The sequence below is a fragment of the Electrona antarctica genome, assembly GCF_951216825.1.
Source record: "Electrona antarctica genome assembly, chromosome: 8".
NCBI classification, from domain to species: domain Eukaryota; kingdom Metazoa; phylum Chordata; class Actinopteri; order Myctophiformes; family Myctophidae; genus Electrona; species Electrona antarctica.
This window is the reverse complement of record NC_136789.1, coordinates 37071734-37091441: the sequence shown is the minus strand read 5'-3', so window position 1 is coordinate 37091441 and position 19708 is coordinate 37071734. Positions and strand designations below refer to the sequence as shown.

Sequence of the window (19708 nt, the reverse complement as noted above, 5' to 3'; positions counted from 1 at the left end):
GTAAACTACTCCCCCTGCTGGAGGCTACACTCTGTGCACAATGAAGAGCAAGTGATCAGAAAACAACCTGTGATAATTATGTCTTCTTTTATATTCCTGAACCGATTATATGACAAAGGTCTCAATGGTTCATAATAAATAGTGTTTGTTATGAGCTGGTCCAGCCGGCTCCATTCACTGCCATGTATTCATTGCACTTCCGGTGTGAGTTTGGCTCCCACTGGCAGTGGGGAACCAATTCAATGAATCCAGAATGTCCCAGTTCCAAGTTGAATTATTATTATTATTATTATTACTAAATATAGAAGAAAGACAATCCATGTAAATTCATAAGCCCAAAAACTATTTATTTTTATCTGAATCAAAAACAGAAAGTCAGCTTAACAAAAACTCAGCTTTGTATTCTAGGCCTATGTGCTTTATAGGGAGCGTGGCAGAAAAGACAGTGCCTCCCTATTGGTCAGGAAGAAAAGACAGTGCCTCCCTATTGGCCAGGAGTCCGGATGACAGGAAGTGATGTCAGTTCTACATGTACATGTCGTCATATCCGGGAGGCGGGAGGTGGTCTGGATCCGGCCTGTCAGTCAAACGACACAAAACGACAATTATAAAATAGTTACACAACAACACAACACACACATTACATACATCATCATCATTGTTCGACCGCGGTCGAGATCATGGATTTCACAACGCCATGATCTCCATGACCATGCCAGACTTCCCGGTCCTTCATTGCCATCCCCAGTTCCTGCTTACTGATGCATGTGTCCCTAGCGATGACATCAGGGAACAACAGTTTTCTACCTCTGGAGTCCACCCTGAGGCAGGACTCCAGAGAACAAGGGAAGATATAACCTCATTGTCAGCTCTGTAGCAGTGGCCGGCAAACTGTGTTCTTCTGGATCGGACTAGTGAAGAAACACGGGGAAGGTTGCTGTATATTAGATTAGTTGATGGGTGGACTAGTGTAGAAACACAGGGAAGGTTGCTGTATATTAGATTAGTTGATGGGTGGACTAGTGTAGAAACACAGGGAAGGTTGCCATATATTAGATTAGTTGATGGGTGGACTAGTGTAGAAACACAGGGAAGGTTGCCGTATATTAGATTAGTTGATGGGTGGACTAGTGTAGAAACACAGGGAAGGTTGCCGTATATTAGATTAGTCGATGGGTGGACTAGTGAAGAAACACAGGGAAGGTTGCCGTATATTAGATTAGTCGATGGGTGGACTAGTGAAGAAACACAGGGAAGGTTGCCGTATATTAGATTAGTCGATGGGTGGACTAGTGAAGAAACACAGGGAAGGTTGCCATATATTAGATTAGTCGATGGGTGGACTAGTGTAGAAACACAGGGAAGGTTGCCGTATATTAGATTAGTCGATGGGTGGACTAGTGAAGAAACACAGGGAAGGTTGCCGTATATTAGATTAGTCGATGGGTGGACTAGTGAAGAAACACAGGGAAGGTTGCCGTATATTAGATTAGTCGATGGGTGGACTAGTGAAGAAACACAGGGAAGGTTGCCATATATTAGATTAGTCGATGGGTGGACTAGTGTAGAAACACAGGGAAGGTTGCCATATATTAGATTAGTCGATGGGTGGACTAGTGTAGAAACACAGGGAAGGTTGCCGTATATTAGATTAGTTGATGGGTGGACTAGTGTAGAAACACAGGGAAGGTTGCCGTATATTAGATTAGTCGATGGGTGGACTAGTGAAGAAACACAGGGAAGGTTGCCGTATATTAGATTAGTCGATGGGTGGACTAGTGTAGAAACACAGGGAAGGTTGCCGTATATTAGATTAGTCGATGGGTGGACTAGTGTAGAAACACAGGGAAGGTTGCCGTATATTAGATTAGTCGATGGGTGGACTAGTGTAGAAACACAGGGAAGGTTGCCGTATATTAGATTAGTCGATGGGTGGACTAGTGTAGAAACACAGGGAAGGTTGCCGTATATTAGATTAGTAGATGGGTGGACTAGTGTAGAAACACAGGGAAGGTTGCCGTATATTAGATTAGTAGATGGGTGGACTAGTGTAGAAACACGGGGAAGGTTGCCGTATATTAGATTAGTCGATGGGTGGACTAGTGTAGAAACACAGGGAAGGTTGCCGTATATTAGATTAGTAGATGGGTGGACTAGTGTAGAAACACGGGGAAGGTTGCCGTATATTAGATTAGTAGATGGGTGGACTAGTGTAGAAACACGGGGAAGGTTGCCGTATATTAGATTAGTAGATGGGTGGACTAGTGTAGAAACACGGGGAAGGTTGCCGTATATTAGATTAGTAGATGGGTGGACTAGTGTAGAAACACGGGGAAGGTTGCCGTATATTAGATTAGTAGATGGGTGGACTAGTGTAGAAACACAGGGAAGGTTGCCGTATATTAGATTAGTAGATGGGTGGACTAGTGTAGAAACACGGGGAAGGTTGCCGTATATTAGATTAGTCGATGGGTGGACTAGTGTAGAAACACAGGGAAGGTTGCCGTATATTAGATTAGTAGATGGGTGGACTAGTGTAGAAACACGGGGAAGGTTGCCGTATATTAGATTAGTAGATGGGTGGACTAGTGTAGAAACACGGGGAAGGTTGCCGTATATTAGATTAGTAGATGGGTGGACTAGTGTAGAAACACGGGGAAGGTTGCCGTATATTAGATTAGTCGATGGGTGGACTAGTGTAGAAACACAGGGAAGGTTGCCGTATATTAGATTAGTCGATGGGTGGACTAGTGAAGACAGTAGTAGCACACAGGCTTTGCTCCATGGACTTACTTTCTTCACTGTATGTATCTACCTTAGTCCAGCACCAGGAACTGGATGTATCTACCTTAGTCCAGCACCAGGAACTGGATGTATCTACCTTAGTCCAGCACCAGCCAGGAACTGGATGTATCTACCTTAGTCCAGCACCAGCCAGGAACTGGATGTATCTACCTTAGTCCAGCACCAGCCAGGAACTGGATGTATCTACCTTAGTCCAGCACCAGCCAGGAACTGGATGTGCGCAACAAGCCACCTGCTTTTTTGGACTAGTGAAGAAACACGGGGAAGGTTGCCATATATTAGATTAGTCCAAGACAGATTTTGCGCTCTCATTAGAAGGAGGGTGTAAGGGCCATCCTCTCATTAGAAGGAGGGTGTAAGGGCCATCCTCTCATTAGAAGGAGGGTGTAAGGGCCATCCTCTCATTAGAAGGCGGGTGTAAGGGCCATCCTCTCATTAGAAGGCGGGTGTAAGGGCCATCCTCTCAGTAGAAGGCGGGTGTAAGGGCCATCCTCTCAGTAGAAGGCGGGTGTAAGGGCCATCCAGCCGTTTCTCTAGTTTCTTTGAAAGTGTCCATGTCTCTGAGCCATAGAGTAGAATCGTCTCTACGGTCGTCCTAAATATTTGTACTGTGAACATCTTACTAAGCTGGGATGACCAGATCTTATCTTATCTTACTAAGCTGGGATGACCAGATCTTATCTTATCTTACTAAGCTGGGATGACCAGATCTTATGCATGTCAGTGCAGGCTGACCAGGTCCATAACTCTGAAAGTGTCATTTGGTCGATTACTGTAATCAGGGAGTCGTTGAAGAAGAGAGCTGACCTTCCTGAACAGATATAGTGTTTTATACGCTGCTCTGAGTCCTACAGGGAGAAAACACATTTTAGTCGACTAAATCAACTGCGGATTTCGTCGACTAAAATCCTATGACATTTATTTGACTAAAAAGAGACTAACACTAAGACATTCCAGGTGACTAAAATAGGACTCAAGTTTCATTACAAAGATATGACTGGACTAAAAATAGAAATTTGCTGCCAAAAAACAAACACTGAATGTGTGTATGGTGTGTGTGTGTGTGTGTGTGTGTGTGTTTAGTTTAGTTTAGTTTAGTTTAGTTTATTTGCACGATAAAAACAAAAAAGGGTAACATCAATAAAAGAGAAATATGTGCAGGTGAGAAAAGAAACCCTGGAGGCTTTATGTGGTTCTGACCAAAGATATAGAAACCCTTGGAGGCTTTATGTGGTTCTGACCAAAGATATAGAAACCCTTGGATTCTTTATGTGGTTCAAAGATATAGAAACCCTTGGAGGCTTTATGTGGTTCTGACCAAAGATATAGAAACCCTTGGAGGCTTTATGTGGTTCTGACCAAAGATATAGAAACCCTTGGAGGCTTTATGTGGTTCTGACCAAAGATATAGAAACCCTAGGAGGCTTTATGTGGTTCTGACCAAAGATATAGAAACCCTAGGAGGCTTTATGTGGTTCAAAGATATAGAAACCCTAGGAGTCTTTATGTGGTTCTCACCAAAGATATAGAAACCCTAGGAGTCTTTATGTGGTTCTCACCAAAGATATAGAAACCCTTGGAGGCTTTATGTGGTTCTGACCAAAGATATAGAAACCCTTGGAGGCTTTATGTGGTTCTGACCAAAGATATAGAAACCCTTGGAGTCTTTATGTGGTTCAAAGATATAGAAACCCTTGGAGGCTTTATGTGGTTCTGACCAAAGATATAGAAACCCTTGGAGGCTTTATGTGGTTCTGACCAAAGATATAGAAACCCTTGGAGGCTTTATGTGGTTCTGACCAAAGATATAGAAACCCTAGGAGGCTTTATGTGGTTCAAAGATATAGAAACCCTAGGAGGCTTTATGTGGTTCTGACCAAAGATATAGAAACCCTAGGAGGCTTTATGTGATTCTGACCAAAGATATAGAAACCCTTGGAGGCTTTATGTGGTTCAAAGATATAGAAACCCTAGGAGGCTTTATGTGGTTCTGACCAAAGATATAGAAACCCTAGGAGGCTTTATGTGGTTCTCACCAAAGATATAGAAACCCTAGGAGGCTTTATGTGGTTCTGACCAAAGATATAGAAACCCTAGGAGTCTTTATGTGGTTCTGACCAAAGATATAGAAACCCTAGGAGTCTTTATGTGGTTCTCACCAAAGATATAGAAACCCTAGGAGTCTTTATGTGGTTCTCACCAAAGATATAGAAACCCTTGGAGGCTTTATGTGGTTCTGACCAAAGATATAGAAACCCTTGGAGTCTTTATGTGGTTCTGACCAAAGATATAGAAACCCTAGGAGTCTTTATGTGGTTCTCACCAAAGATATAGAAACCCTAGGAGTCTTTATGTGGTTCTCACCAAAGATATAGAAACCCTTGGAGTCTTTATGTGGTTCTCACCAAAGATATAGAAACCCTAGGAGGCTTTATGTGGTTCAAAGATATAGAAACCCTAGGAGGCTTTATGTGGTTCAAAGATATAGAAACCCTAGGAGGCTTTATGTGGTTCAAAGATATAGAAACCCTTGGAGGTTTTATGTGGTTCTGACCAAAGATATAGAAACCCTAGGAGGCTTTATGTGGTTCTGACCAAAGATATAGAAACCCTAGGAGGCTTTATGTGGTTCTGACCAAAGATATAGAAACCCTAGGAGGCTTTATGTGGTTCTCACCAAAGATATAGAAACCCTTGGAGTCTTTATGTGGTTCTGACCAAAGATATAGAAACCCTAGGAGGCTTTATGTGGTTCTGACCAAAGATATAGAAACCCTAGGAGGCTTTATGTGGTTCTCACCAAAGATATAGAAACCCTAGGAGGCTTTATGTGGTTCTGACCAAAGATATAGAAACCCTAGGAGGTTTTATGTGGTTCTAAACCAAAGATATAGAAACCCTAGGAGGCTTTATGTGGTTCAAAGATACTATACAAATAGTAAATAGACAGAGTAATCAAACATAGGTATGAAAAACAACAAAAACAAAATACAGCAACAAAATACATTATTTTGAAGTGTGTGTGTATGTGTGAGTGCGTGTGTGTGTGTGTAGTGTGTGTGTGTGTGTATGTGGTGTGTGTGTACGTACCCTGGTCGGTGGCGTCCCACAGGCCCAAAGGGGTCGAAGCGGGCCCCCGGGGGCACGGCTCCTGGAGGCAGGATGTCTGGGATGCCGCTGGGCGCGCGGGGGTACCCTGACCGCAGAGGGTCCACGATCATCCCCCCTCCCCCACGCATCACACACACACACACACACACACACACACACACACACACACACACACACACACACACACACACACACACACACACACACACACACACACACACACACACACACACACACACACACACACACACACACACACACACACACGAAAAGAACATGTAAAATAAACTGAAATCAGACCCACCTGAACTGAGTGGTTCTGGTACTGTAACTGAACTGCACTGGTACTGTACCGTACCGTAGAAGCCCTCCTCCCTGGCTTGTGTGTCTGTGTGTGTGTGTGTGCGTGTCTTAGGCTGCGCAACAGTGACAGTTGGTGGTCAACAAACACTATTTCCGTGCTCAGACGGACGGACGGACAGACCCATGCTGCCAGGGACACACACAGCTGTCTATAGGAGTGGCCTAGCTGCCAGGGACACACACAGCTGTCTATAGGAGTGGCCTAGCACCACTCACAGCTGTCTATAGGAGTGGCCTAGCACCACACACAGCTGTCTATAGGAGTGGCCTAGCTGCCAGGGACACACACAGCTGTCTATAGGAGTGGCCTAGCACCACTCACAGCTGTCTATAGGAGTGGCCTAGCACCACTCACAGCTGTCTATAGGAGTGGCCTAGCACCACACACACAGCTGTCTATAGGAGTGGCCTAGCACCACACACAGCTGTCTATAGGAGTGGCCTAGCACCACCAGGGACACACACAGCTGTCTATAGGAGTGGCCTAGCACCACACACAGCTGTCTATAGGAGTGGCCTAGCACCACACACAGCTGTCTATAGGAGTGGCCTAGCACCACCAGGGACACACACAGCTGTCTATAGGAGTGGCCTAGCACCACTCACAGCTGTCTATAGGAGTGGCCTAGCACCACCAGGGACACACACAGCTGTCTATAGGAGTGGCCTAGCACCACACACAGCTGTCTATAGGAGTGGCCTAGCACCACCAGGGACACACACAGCTGTCTATAGGAGTGGCCTAGCACCACACACAGCTGTCTATAGGAGTGGCCTAGCACCACTAAATAACACTAAATAACTAAATAATAGCATGTACACATGGGTCCTTTTCCACATGCATCACATTTTCAAAAAATAGCAGATCTACAAGCTCTTAGCTGTAGTGCCTTAGCTGTCCGTTTTCCACGTGTCCGTGAAAAGATGCGCTGTGATTGGCCAGTAGTCACTTGAGTGGCAGCGTGACGTAGCGTAGCCTTCCACTCTTCCGGCGTACTTCCTCTCCCAGTGTGACTCCACCCATCCTTCAACACACATCGCTACAACCAACTGCAGCGGCCAATGAGGTCGCTCCAACCAACTGCAGTGGCCAATGAGGTCGCTCCAATGAACTGCAGCGACCAATGAGGTCACTCCAACCAACTGCAGCGTCCAATGAGGTCGCTCCAACGAACTGCAGCGTCCAATGAGGCGTCTAGTTTTTAATATCTATAGGAGACTCACCCTAACGGGTCCAGGTCTGCACCTCCTGCTGCGAAAGGAGGACCCATGGGATCTGACCTGACACACACACACACACACACACACACACACACACACACACACACACACACACACACACACACACACACACACACACACACACACACACACACACACACACACACACACACACACACACACACACACACACACACACACACACACACACACACACACACACACACACACACACACACACACACACGTTATAAATGAACGATTACAAACCTCTTATAGAATAATAACTTTACAAATAAACAAATTATTGCTAACTCTGGCGGACCAGATATCTGGTGTCTGGCTGCTCTGACTTGGAAACGCAGTGTCAAGGTCATTGTGGAGGTCAAACATCTGATTGATTGAAGTATTTATTAACAGTTTGCAGAATTACAGTACATTTCAAGCACAACACAATACAAAGACTGTTAAAACAGTTTAAGGGCCCATGACGTAGATGTCCGTCATGGTAATTAGTACGGTCATGTGCCCGAGACGGAGATTGATTAATCTCCGTCAAATTAGTGATATCACAACCGGTCGCATCGCTCTACAGCCTAGAAGCTCTTGTTACGCAATCCTCCTAAAATAAAAGTGCATTCTGCTAAATTTATGGCTCTGGCATAGAGGGTAGAACTCACCAGTGTGGGTGTGTTCCAGCGCGCGGGTGTCTCGTAGGGATGCGTAGAGGGTCGTGGTCATCTCTCTGCTCTTCCTGCTCCGTCTTGGTCTTCTTGTCCTTCCTCCGTCCTCCTCCTCCTCCTCCTCGTTCCTCTGGAGACACCAGATGTCTCCTCACCTGCTCCGAGAGAGCCTGAGAGTCCTTATAGACCCTGCAGGGGAAACAACATCAATTGCAACTCTACACATGTGGTTCTTATTGAAATACCCAACTCTACCCATGTGGTTCTTATTGAAATACCCAACTCTACCCATGTGGTTCTTATTGAAATACCCAACTCTACCCATGTGGTTCTTATTGAAATACCCAACTCTACCCATGTGGTTCTTATTGAAATACCCAACTCTACCCATGTGGTTCTTATTGAAATACCCAACTCTACCCATGTGGTTTGCTTATTGAAATACCCAACTCTACACATGTGGTTCTTATTGAAATACCCAACTCTACCCATGTGGTTCTTATTGAAATACCCAACTCTACCCATGTGGTTCTTATTGAAATACCCAACTCTACACATGTGGTTTGCTTATTGAAATACCCAACTCTACCCATGTGGTTCTTATTGAAATACCCAACTCTACCCATGTGGTTTGCTTATTGAAATACCCAACTCTACACATGTGGTTCTTATTGAAATACCCAACTCTACCCATGTGGTTCTTATTGAAATACCCAACTCTACCCATGTGGTTCTTATTGAAATACCCAACTCTACACATGTGATATGCTTATTGAAATACCCATGTGGTTTGGCTTATGTCGGCCAAACCAAACGACCTCTAAAAAATAGAATTGGGGAACATAAAACTGCAAATAAGCACTGGTAACCTAGAGTATGCTATGGCACTACATACACTGGTAACCTAGAGTATGCTATGGCTAGGCACTACATACACTGGTAACCTAGAGTATGCTATGGCACTACATACACTGGTAACCTAGAGTATGCTATGGCACTACATACACTGGTAACCTAGAGTATGCTATGGCACTACATACACTGGTAACCTAGAGTATGCTATGGCACTACATACACTGGTAACCTAGAGTATGCTATGGCACTACATACACTGGTAACCTAGAGTATGCTATGGCACTACATACACTGGTAACCTAGAGTATGCTATGGCACTACATACACTGGTAACCTAGAGTATGCTATGGCACTACATACACTGGTAACCTAGAGTATGCTATGGCACTACATACACTGGTAACCTAGAGTATGCTATGGCACTACATACACTGGTAACCTAGAGTATGCTATGGCACTACATACACTGGTAACCTAGAGTATGCTATGGCTCTACATACACTGGTAACCTAGAGTATGCTATGGCACTACATACACTGGCAGGGCTCGACAGTGCGACTAGGTACTCGCATTTGCGAGTTAAAATATCACCGTGCGAGTTGTCAAATTCACTTTGTAGCACCCGTGCGACTACAGAATTTGACCGTTCAATCGTGATAAAGACAAGGCTCTACAGCAAGTGTACAGTCCATAGTCGCGGTTCTATACCTACATTTATATAGTACGGCGGTGTCGTTCGCCAAAAAGAGCAGATCTACAAGCTAACAACGTGTCGAGACTCAATGCGGCGTTCATTTGAAGATCTGTCCCTTTTGCTCCCACCGCCCCGCCCCTCCATGTGTTGCTGCTCAGTACTTCTCTTCCCTGTCAGCAGCGGAGCTGCAGGATAGCATGATAGCACAGAAGGAGTTGCTAGGACCCCGACACGTTGAATACTAAAGTTATTTGGAAAGTTTAATGTTCAAACATCACTCGATAACTTTTAACCAAACGTGGGTGAAACAGCGTGCGGCCGTGCACTCAAAGAGTGCACGTGTGCACGGATTCTACCAAAACAACCATCGCTCAGCACCTCGCTTACAAAATCGTGTGCGCAGCGCAAATGATAATACGAATGACCGACTTGGCTGGGTACATATTAGTCAGTAGCCTGCATAAGGAGCGACGGAAAAAAGGCAAAGATCCCCCCACTACCTCCTTCCACCACGCCGAGGTGTATATGTACGATGGTCTGAACTGAAGCAGTCAAAGACAAGGAGAATGTTACAATACTAATAGTACCATCGAGTAGTCTGCGGTGCCCTGCACCGAATCTCACACGATAGAACAGCAGGATAAAAACGGATAGAAAGTCTGTCTGTCCATCCATCCATACATGAGCAACATAAAATGAATTTTATCCATCTATCCCTCTATCTATTTGCATAAAAAACTAATAGACTATCAGCATAAAAACAAATTGATTATATAGATTATATAAAAACAAACAAATCCAGATGAATATCAATATTGTGATCATTTCTGAAAGATATTGTGATAATAATATTTGTTCATATTGCCCGCCCCCTACCTCATATCACTGTATTAAAGAAAAATCACACCTGTGTGAAGTGAGGGGCGCTCTTATCATCATACATCATCATGAATCATCTCATATTGGCCAATCAGAATGCCTGTTGCCTGTGATTGGTTAGCTGATTTGCTCGTTTACATATGACATACATTGTCCTTTCAATGTCAATGGCGTTTAATGTTTTGATGTTTAATTTACGTCATTGGATACACGCCATTGGATACACACTCTGAACACAGAGAGGCCCATTGGATACACACTCTTAACACAGAGAGGCCCATTGGATACACACTCTGAACACAGAGAGGCCCAGAGAGGCCCATTGGATACACACTCTGAACACAGAGAGGCCCATTGGATACACACTCTGAACACAGAGAGGCCCAGAGAGGCCCATTGGATACACACTCTGAACACAGAGGAGGCCCATTGGATACACACTCTGAACACAGAGAGGCCCATTGGATACATACTCTGAACACAGAGAGGCCCATTGGATACACACTCTGAACACAGAGAGGCCCATTGGATACACACTCTTAACAAAGAGGCCCATTGGATACACACTCTTAACACAGAGAGGCCCATTGGATACACACTCTTAACACAGAGAGGCCCATTGGATACACACTCTTAACACAGAGAGGCCCATTGGATACACACTCTTAACACAGAGAGGCCCATTGGATACACACTCTTAACACAGAGAGGCCCATTGGATACACACTCTTAACACAGAGAGGCCCATTGGATACACACTCTTAACAAAGAGGCCCATTGGATACACACTCTTAACACAGAGAGGCCCATTGGATACACACTCTTAACACAGAGAGGCCCATTGGATACACACTCTTAACACAGAGAGGCCCAGAGAGGCCCATTGGATACACACTCTTAACACAGAGAGGCCCATTGGATACACACTCTTAACACAGAGAGGCCCATTGGATACACACTCTTAACACAGAGAGGCCCATTGGATACACACTCTGAACACAGAGAGGCCCATTGGATACACACTCTTAACACAGAGAGGCCCATTGGATACACACTCTTAACACAGAGAGGCCCAGAGAGGCCCATTGGATACACACTCTGAACACAGAGAGGCCCAGAGAGGCCCATTGGATACACACTCTTAACACAGAGAGGCCCAGAGAGGCCCATTGGATACACACTCTTAACACAGAGAGGCCCAGAGAGGCCCATTGGATACACACTCTTAACACAGAGAGGCCCATTGGATACACACTCTTAACACAGAGAGGCCCATTGGATACACACTCTTAACACAGAGAGGCCCATTGGATACACACTCTTAACACAGAGAGGCCCATTGGATACACACTCTTAACACAGAGAGGCCCAGAGAGGCCCATTGGATACACACTCTTAACACAGAGAGGCCCAGAGAGGCCCATTGGATACACACTCTTAACACAGAGAGGCCCAGAGAGGCCCATTGGATACACACTCTTAACACAGAGAGGCCCATTGGATACACACTCTTAACACAGAGAGGCCCATTTGATACACACTCTTAACACAGAGAGGCCCATTGGATACACACTCTTAACACAGAGAGGCCCATTGGATACACACTCTTAACACAGAGAGGCCCATTGGATACACACTCTTAACACAGAGAGGCCCAGAGAGGCCCATTGGATACACACTCTTAACACAGAGAGGCCCAGAGAGGCCCATTGGATACACACTCTTAACACAGAGAGGCCCATTGGATACACACTCTTAACACAGAGAGGCCCAGAGAGGCCCATTGTATACACACTCTTAACACAGAGATGCCCATTTGATACACACTCTTAACACAGAGAGGCCCATTGGATACACACTCTTAACACAGAGATGCCCATTTGATACACACTCTTAACACAGAGAGGCCCATTGGATACACACGCTTAACACAGAGAGGCCCATTGGATACACACTCTTAACACAGAGAGGCCCATTGGATACACACTCTTAACACAGAGAGCCCCATTGGATACACACTCTTAACACAGAGAGGCCCAGAGAGGCCCATTGGATACACACTCTTAACACAGAGAGGCCCATTGGATACACACTCTTAACACAGAGAGGCCCAGAGAGGCCCATTGGATACACACTCTTAACACAGAGAGGCCCATTGGATACACACTCTTAACACAGAGAGGCCCAGAGAGGCCCATTGGATACACACTCTTAACACATTGGAACCTAAAGGGCATCAGAGAGGCCCATTGGATACACACTCTTAATACATTGGAACCTAAAGGGCAGAGACAGAGAGGCCCATTGGATACACACTCCAATGGGCCTCCCCTCCTGAAAACAGGAGGTCGGGCCGCTTTACGTGTAGAAGCCAGTGTAATGGATGCGCCCATGCCGATCTAGTCGGTGTGTGAAAATAATCAAATTTCACCTAACCTCGCCTCACCAGGCTTTCCACCTCGGACATTTCACCCAACACTATAATACTCGATTCCCCCCTCCCCTCCTGTTTCTCCAGGAGGAGGATCTTGCGAGATGGTTGCTCTCCTCTGTCTCTCGGAAAAAAACATGATGAACGGAACGCTGCCTAAACACATATGCACCGAATCGCCATTGCATAACGTCTGCAACACACATGGACAGATGCAGGTTTCCTTCTTCATACTGTAGCGACCAAACGATCCCCGAGCCTACAATACTACGAACTAACCACAGTATCGAGGGGCCGCCACGACAACAGAGTGTTCCGTTGGTGGATCACGTATCGCCATGCAGAGCCGTCATAATCGGAGATCGCTCGGACGTGTGATTGTAACGCTTTTTTATTCATTATAATTGTAGTGATAAGACCGCAATAACGCGTCGGGGACGTAATCGACCCGGGTGTAATGTATAACGAACTTTTCCGCGTCCTAAACCGTGGTGTTTTTCTCCATCGCCCCCAAGCTGCATGCCCATAGCCTGGCTTGGCCAGCCTCATAGCGGACAGTTGCACCGCTCACTTCACAGGGGTGTGATTTTTATTATTACAGTAGAAGTTTACAGACCAAACTGTAAATAAAAGGTTTACATGACTTTCTGTCTCAGTCCGTATATAGCGAGCTGTAGTGAATAAGTACAGAACAGTTGCAACGCTCACTTCACAGGGGTGTGATTTTTATTATTACAGAAGTTTACAGACCAAACTGTAAATAAAAGGTTTACATGACTTTCTGCCTCAGTCCGTATATAGCGAGCTGTATTGAATAAGCAGAGAACAGAATATGGGACAGAGTTGCACCACTCACTTCACATGGGTGTGATTTTTATTATTACTACAGTAGAAGTTTTTTTCTTATGAAAGCAGAGAGTCTTCTGTTTCATACGGTATATAGTATTTATATGTCGCTATAGGCCTTATTTTGTGAATATTGAGGAGTTCACGTCCATGTCTTCTCTGAAGTTATCTGGTGGGCACAAGCTGCATTCAATTACTGTCTAACTGTAGATGGGATCAATGTTTACTGTGTTCCTCGTAAAAGTACACATTCAGGGCTTTCATTCGGTGTATAGGATGTATAGGATATTTATTGGGTTCAATTTTATATCTGCCTGTCAATGTCTCGGACTTTAAACCATCCATAACTCTGCTCGCTGTTCAAGATAACCACTTCCAGGCAAATGCAGGTGTTGCAAAAAGGTCAATATCTCCAGAATGGAACATGGTAAAATCAAAATGTATTTTTTTAATTGAAGTGGACGAGTTCAGCTTTCTTTTGATGTATGCGTGTGATTCTCGCTATAAGAGAACATTTTGCTGTGGGCCCCCGAACAAGGCCTTTGTGCAATGTTAAACGGTAGCAACATCCAAATAGGCCTGCCGAGATCTTGTAGCAATCAAAGTGTTAACACATTGGAACCTAAAGGGCATTAGGCCCTAATTGGGCCTAAATGAGGAACTGAAACCGTTTCCTCTAATTTCCCTCTAGAATTGAAGTGTCGCCACCAGTCCACCAGACCACCAGACCACCAGTCCACCAGTCCACCAGTCCACCAGTCCACCAGACCACCAGTCCACCAGACCACCAGTCCACCAGACCACCAGTCCACCAGTCCACCAGACCACCAGTCCACCAGTCCACCAGTCCACCAGACCACCAGTCCACCAGTCCACCAGACCACCAGACCACCAGTCCACCAGACCACCAGTCCACCAGACCACCAGACCACCAGACCACCAGTCCACCAGTCCACCAGTCCACCAGACCACCAGTCCACCAGTCCACCAGACCACCAGTCCACCAGTCCACCAGACCACCAGTCCACCAGACCACCAGTCCACCAGACCACCAGTCCACCAGTCCACCAGACCACCAGACCACCAGTCCACCAGACCACCAGACCACCAGTCCACCAGACCACCAGTCCACTCAGGCTGCTTCTGCTCTACTTTGCTGCTGTGCTGCTCTTGCCGGCATGTCTACAATTTATCCTTTGACAAAACATTATGTCTTATCAGAGCTCTGAAACCATAGGACCGTTTCATCACAATGAACACGTCTTAGGGGATGTCACAATATAGGCGAGGTCAATGAACACGTCGTAGGGGATGACACAATATAGGCGAGGTCAATGAACACGTCTTAGGGGATGACACAATATAGGCGAGGTCAATGAACACGTCTTAGGGGATGTAACAATATAGGCGAGGTCAATGAACACGTCGTACAGGATGTCACAATATAGGCGAGGTCAATGAACACGTCTTAGGGGATGTAACAATATAGGCGAGGTCAATGAACACGTCTTAGGGGATGTAACAATATAGGCGAGGTCAATGAACACGTCTTAGGGGATGACACAATATAGGCGAGGTCAATGAACACGTCTTAGGGGATGACACAATATAGGCGAGGTCAATGAACACGTCGTACAGGATGACACAATATAGGCGAGGTCAATGAACACGTCTTAGAGGATGACACAATATAGGCGAGGTCAATGAACACGTCTTAGGGGATGTAACAATATAGGCGAGGTCAATGAACACGTCGTACAGGGCCTATCCATAGCCTATACAGTAGGTGTAGCCCAGGCCTTAGGGCCGATTCATACTCCTATCCAGTAGGTGTAGCCCAGGCCTTAGGGCCTATCCATAGCCTATACAGTAGGTGTAGCCCAGGCCTTAGGGCCTATCCATAGCCTATACAGTAGGTGTAGCCCAGGCCTCAGGGCCGATCCATAGCCTATCCAGTAGGTGTAGCCCAGGCCTCAGGGCCGATCCATAGCCTATACAGTAGGTGTAGCCCAGGCCTTAGGGCCCCAGGGCCCCTTAGGGCCGATCCATACTCCTATTTTACCGCTGTAGTGCCCAAGTAGCACCGAAGAGCCGACTTTAGGACGGTACCCCCCCCCCGAACCTCAAATGACGTCACCTTGTAGGCTCTACAGAGCCGAACCCACTTTTATCGCGGCGTAGTGACAACCTACCTGTCAAATGAAAAGACCCATATAGGTGTAGCCCAGGCCTTAGTGACAACCTACCTGTCAAATGAAAAGACCCATATAGGTGTAGCCCAGGCCTTAGTGACAACCTACCTGTCAAATGAAAAGACCCATATAGGTGTAGCCCAGGCCTTAGTGACAACCTACCTGTCAAATGAAAAGACCCATATAGGTGTAGCCCAGGCCGTAGTGACAACCTACCTGTCAAATGAGTGCAGCTGGTCTTCATTGATGTGATCAGCGATGACCACCGTTAACTCCGACACCTGCTGTGTGGTGGTGTTCTGAAAGCACGCACGCACACACACACACACACACACACACGCACGCACGCACACACGCACGCACGCACGCACGCACGCACGCACGCACGCACGCACGCACGCACGCACGCACAGGTGTGGCACAAGTTATATTTACTTGCACATGAACCAGTACAAACACTGAGGCGGTTAATTAAACTAGTAAATTAATCCAGCAGGTTAATTAAACTAGTAAATTAATCCACCAGGTCAATTAAACTAGTAAATTAATCCACCAGGTCAATTAAAGTGGATAATTGATGAACACCGACCATCAGGTTGAAGAGGAGGGAGGAGTCAACGGTGATGGCTTTGAGCACGTGGGCGTGGCTTCCATCGTCACCGCGGTAACGCAGCGTGTACACTTCCTTGTTGTCGTTCCAGCCGGCAGGAAGTAACTCTGACTTCCTGTCGTCACTGCTCGACTGATGGTGGGGGGGGAGAGAGAGAGAGAGAGAGAGAGAGAGAGAGATAGAGAGAGAGCTTTATGTCGATGCTTATCTTCATTTTCCAGCAGCACTTGGCACCTGCCCACAAAACTACTAGTAACTGGTGTACTGACCATGGTATTACCGTGTTAAAACTACTAGTAACTGGTGTACTGACCATGGTATTACTGTGTTAAAACTACTAGTAACTGGTGTACTGACCATGGTATTACTGTGTTAAAACTACTAGTAACTGGTGTACTGACCATGGTATTACTGTGTTAAAACTACTAGTAACTGGTGTACTGACCATGGTATTACTGTGTTAAAACTACTAGTAACTGGTGTACTGACCATGGTATTACTGTGTTAAAACTACTAGTAACTGGTGTACTGACCATGGTATTACTGTGCTTAACTGACCAGCCAACAGGCCTGACCTGAACCCCACAGAGAATCTAGGTTGTGTCAACAGTGCCACAGGCTGATCACCTCCATGCCACGCCCCATTGATGAAATGATTTGTTCAAAAGTAGCCCAGACCAAGTAGTAACTGCATACATGATTAATATACTTTACAGATTTGACATTTCTCGTTTAAAAAAAATAAAAATTGTTGAGATAGGATTGTTTTTATTTGCATGACCTGTACGCCATAATCATCAAGATTAAAACAGAACAAGGTTTTAAATACTTCACTTTATGCACAATTAATTGATAATATGAATGTTTATTGCGTGCAGGTCTCCAGATCCCAGACACATTATATTATTATACATATTAATGTATATACATTATTATTATTATTAGTACCTGGTCTCCGGAGCCCAGACACCTGAGGCCGTGTTTGATCATCTCCCAGTGAGTCAGAACCACCGCATTATATGAATTATATATGGTTTTATATAGTGATGCACCGAATATTCGGCTGCAGAAAATATTCGGCAGAAAATGGCTAAAAATGCATTTTCGGCCTATTAGGTTTCGGCCCGAATAGGCAGAAAATATATCACCGAATAGTGTATGCAATTAATGCATTCAAAAGAGCTGAATAAATGTTTTATGGACCCATAATAGTGATTATTATTTAAGTTAAGTTTTTCCATAACCATTTATTTTGCCATAAATCAGGTAGCTTTAAGGTACGGCCATGACAGCAATGGTAGCAAAACAGATATAATATTAATCATATTCGGATATTCGGTATTCGGCCAAGAATTTCCCTTTTGGTGCATCCCTAGTTTTATATATTAGGCCTACATATGAACTATGGATGCTTATTATTGACCCAATTTGATTGATTGATTGATTGATTTGAAGTATTTATCCACAGTATGCAGAATTACAGTACATTTCATGATTTCAAGCACAACTGTTAACTGTGGACGACACCATAAAGAATCACGCTTGTTTACAACAGGGTCCACCATGTTCAATTCATCATAACATTTAGAGACGTACAAATACCTGCTCTCCAGAACCCAGACATTTGCACCCATGTTTATCTGATCATCTCCCACCGAGTCAGAACCACCACATTATTATAGACTCGTTATATTAATTATAAATATTAATGTATACATAGGAATGAATGTAGCCTAAGATTTATACTCTCGTAGATGTATTTATCCATTCTGACACTGAATGGTGACCTGCTCTCCAGAGCCAAGACACCGTATATGAATTATAAATATGAATTTATACATAATACATATGATTACCACCCAATACCATGCTCTCCAGAACCCTGACACCCATATGTGTATCTGTTCATCTCCCAGTGAGTCAGAACTCAGAACCACATTATGTTATATACACTTTTGTAGACTTATATATAGCATTTGATACAGACTTAGCATGTTATGTAGACAGCACTATAATTGCATTGTATGTAGTCATAGCACTTCATAGTACATATGTATAGCATAGTATACTATATATGTATAGTTTATATGTATAGTTTCATTATATAGATATTCCACTGTTACGTTCTTAGCTTTTATCTATGTGATGCCATGCTTTTTGTTGTTGCTTAAGCTTAATGTAAATCGCTCTGGATTAAGAGTGTCTGATAAATGCCTAAATTGTATTGTAAATTGTATATGAATTATTAATATGATATGTAAACATTATAGTTATTATTACCTGGTCTCCAGACCCAGACACATTCATGTATACATTATGGTTTTAATTATATTACCTGGTCTCCGGAGCCCAGACACCTCAGGCCGTGTTTGATCATCTCCCAGTGGGTCAGAACCACCACAGCGTCCTGAGAGCAGCTGATACCGGCCTGGACCAGGTGGTACAGAACCTCCAGACCCGCCATATCACCACGGTACGGTACCGAGATTACAATAACAACACACCACCGTACTGTACCGAGATTACAATAACAACACCGTACTGTACCGGTATTACAACAGATAAACACCCGGGTAGCGACACTAAACGACCCAAAACACGGTCTATCAACGGCCTAGTCCTCCAGAACCAGGTGGTCCGCCGTACGGAGGTGGTCCGCAAGGTACAGAAGCAGAACCAGGTGGTCCGCGGTACAGACCAGGAGGGAAGAAGCGTCTCTCAATGTGTTTTGTTTCCTCTGAATTGAAACTGAACGTGAAGTAAAATAAATAAAAACACCTCCTGCCGGCAAGAAAACCACACGGAAACACTATAGTGCTTCCGCTTCCGGCCCTTCACAATAAAACGGTAGGCACATAGTCTCGCGTTACCAGACTGCTTACATCATTCGGAGACTGTGGAATATAGTCTGGTAACGCGAGACTATAGGCTCACGGCGTCTCAAACAGCGTTGCCATGCCCGCTGCTTGGTATAAGCGACTTTGGGCTTGATTTACTGTAAGGTTGCTTTATATTTGT

The 19708-nt window shown here is 44.9% G+C and overlaps 1 protein-coding gene across 1 annotated transcript; it reads right to left on the bottom strand.

Moving 5' to 3' along the window:
• Positions 1-322: 322 nt before the first annotated feature.
• Positions 323-19527, bottom strand: psmf1 (proteasome inhibitor subunit 1). Its single transcript, XM_079507303.1, has 7 exons — positions 19026-19527; positions 16670-16822; positions 16297-16379; positions 8181-8372; positions 7504-7560; positions 5896-6045; positions 323-577 (listed from the first exon to the last, which is right to left on the bottom strand). The coding sequence occupies exons 1-7, from the start codon at positions 19152-19154 to the stop codon at positions 526-528; spliced, it is 816 nt and encodes a 271-aa protein (XP_079363429.1). The 5' UTR covers positions 19155-19527; the 3' UTR covers positions 323-525.
• Between the last annotated feature and the right edge of the window lie 181 nt (positions 19528-19708).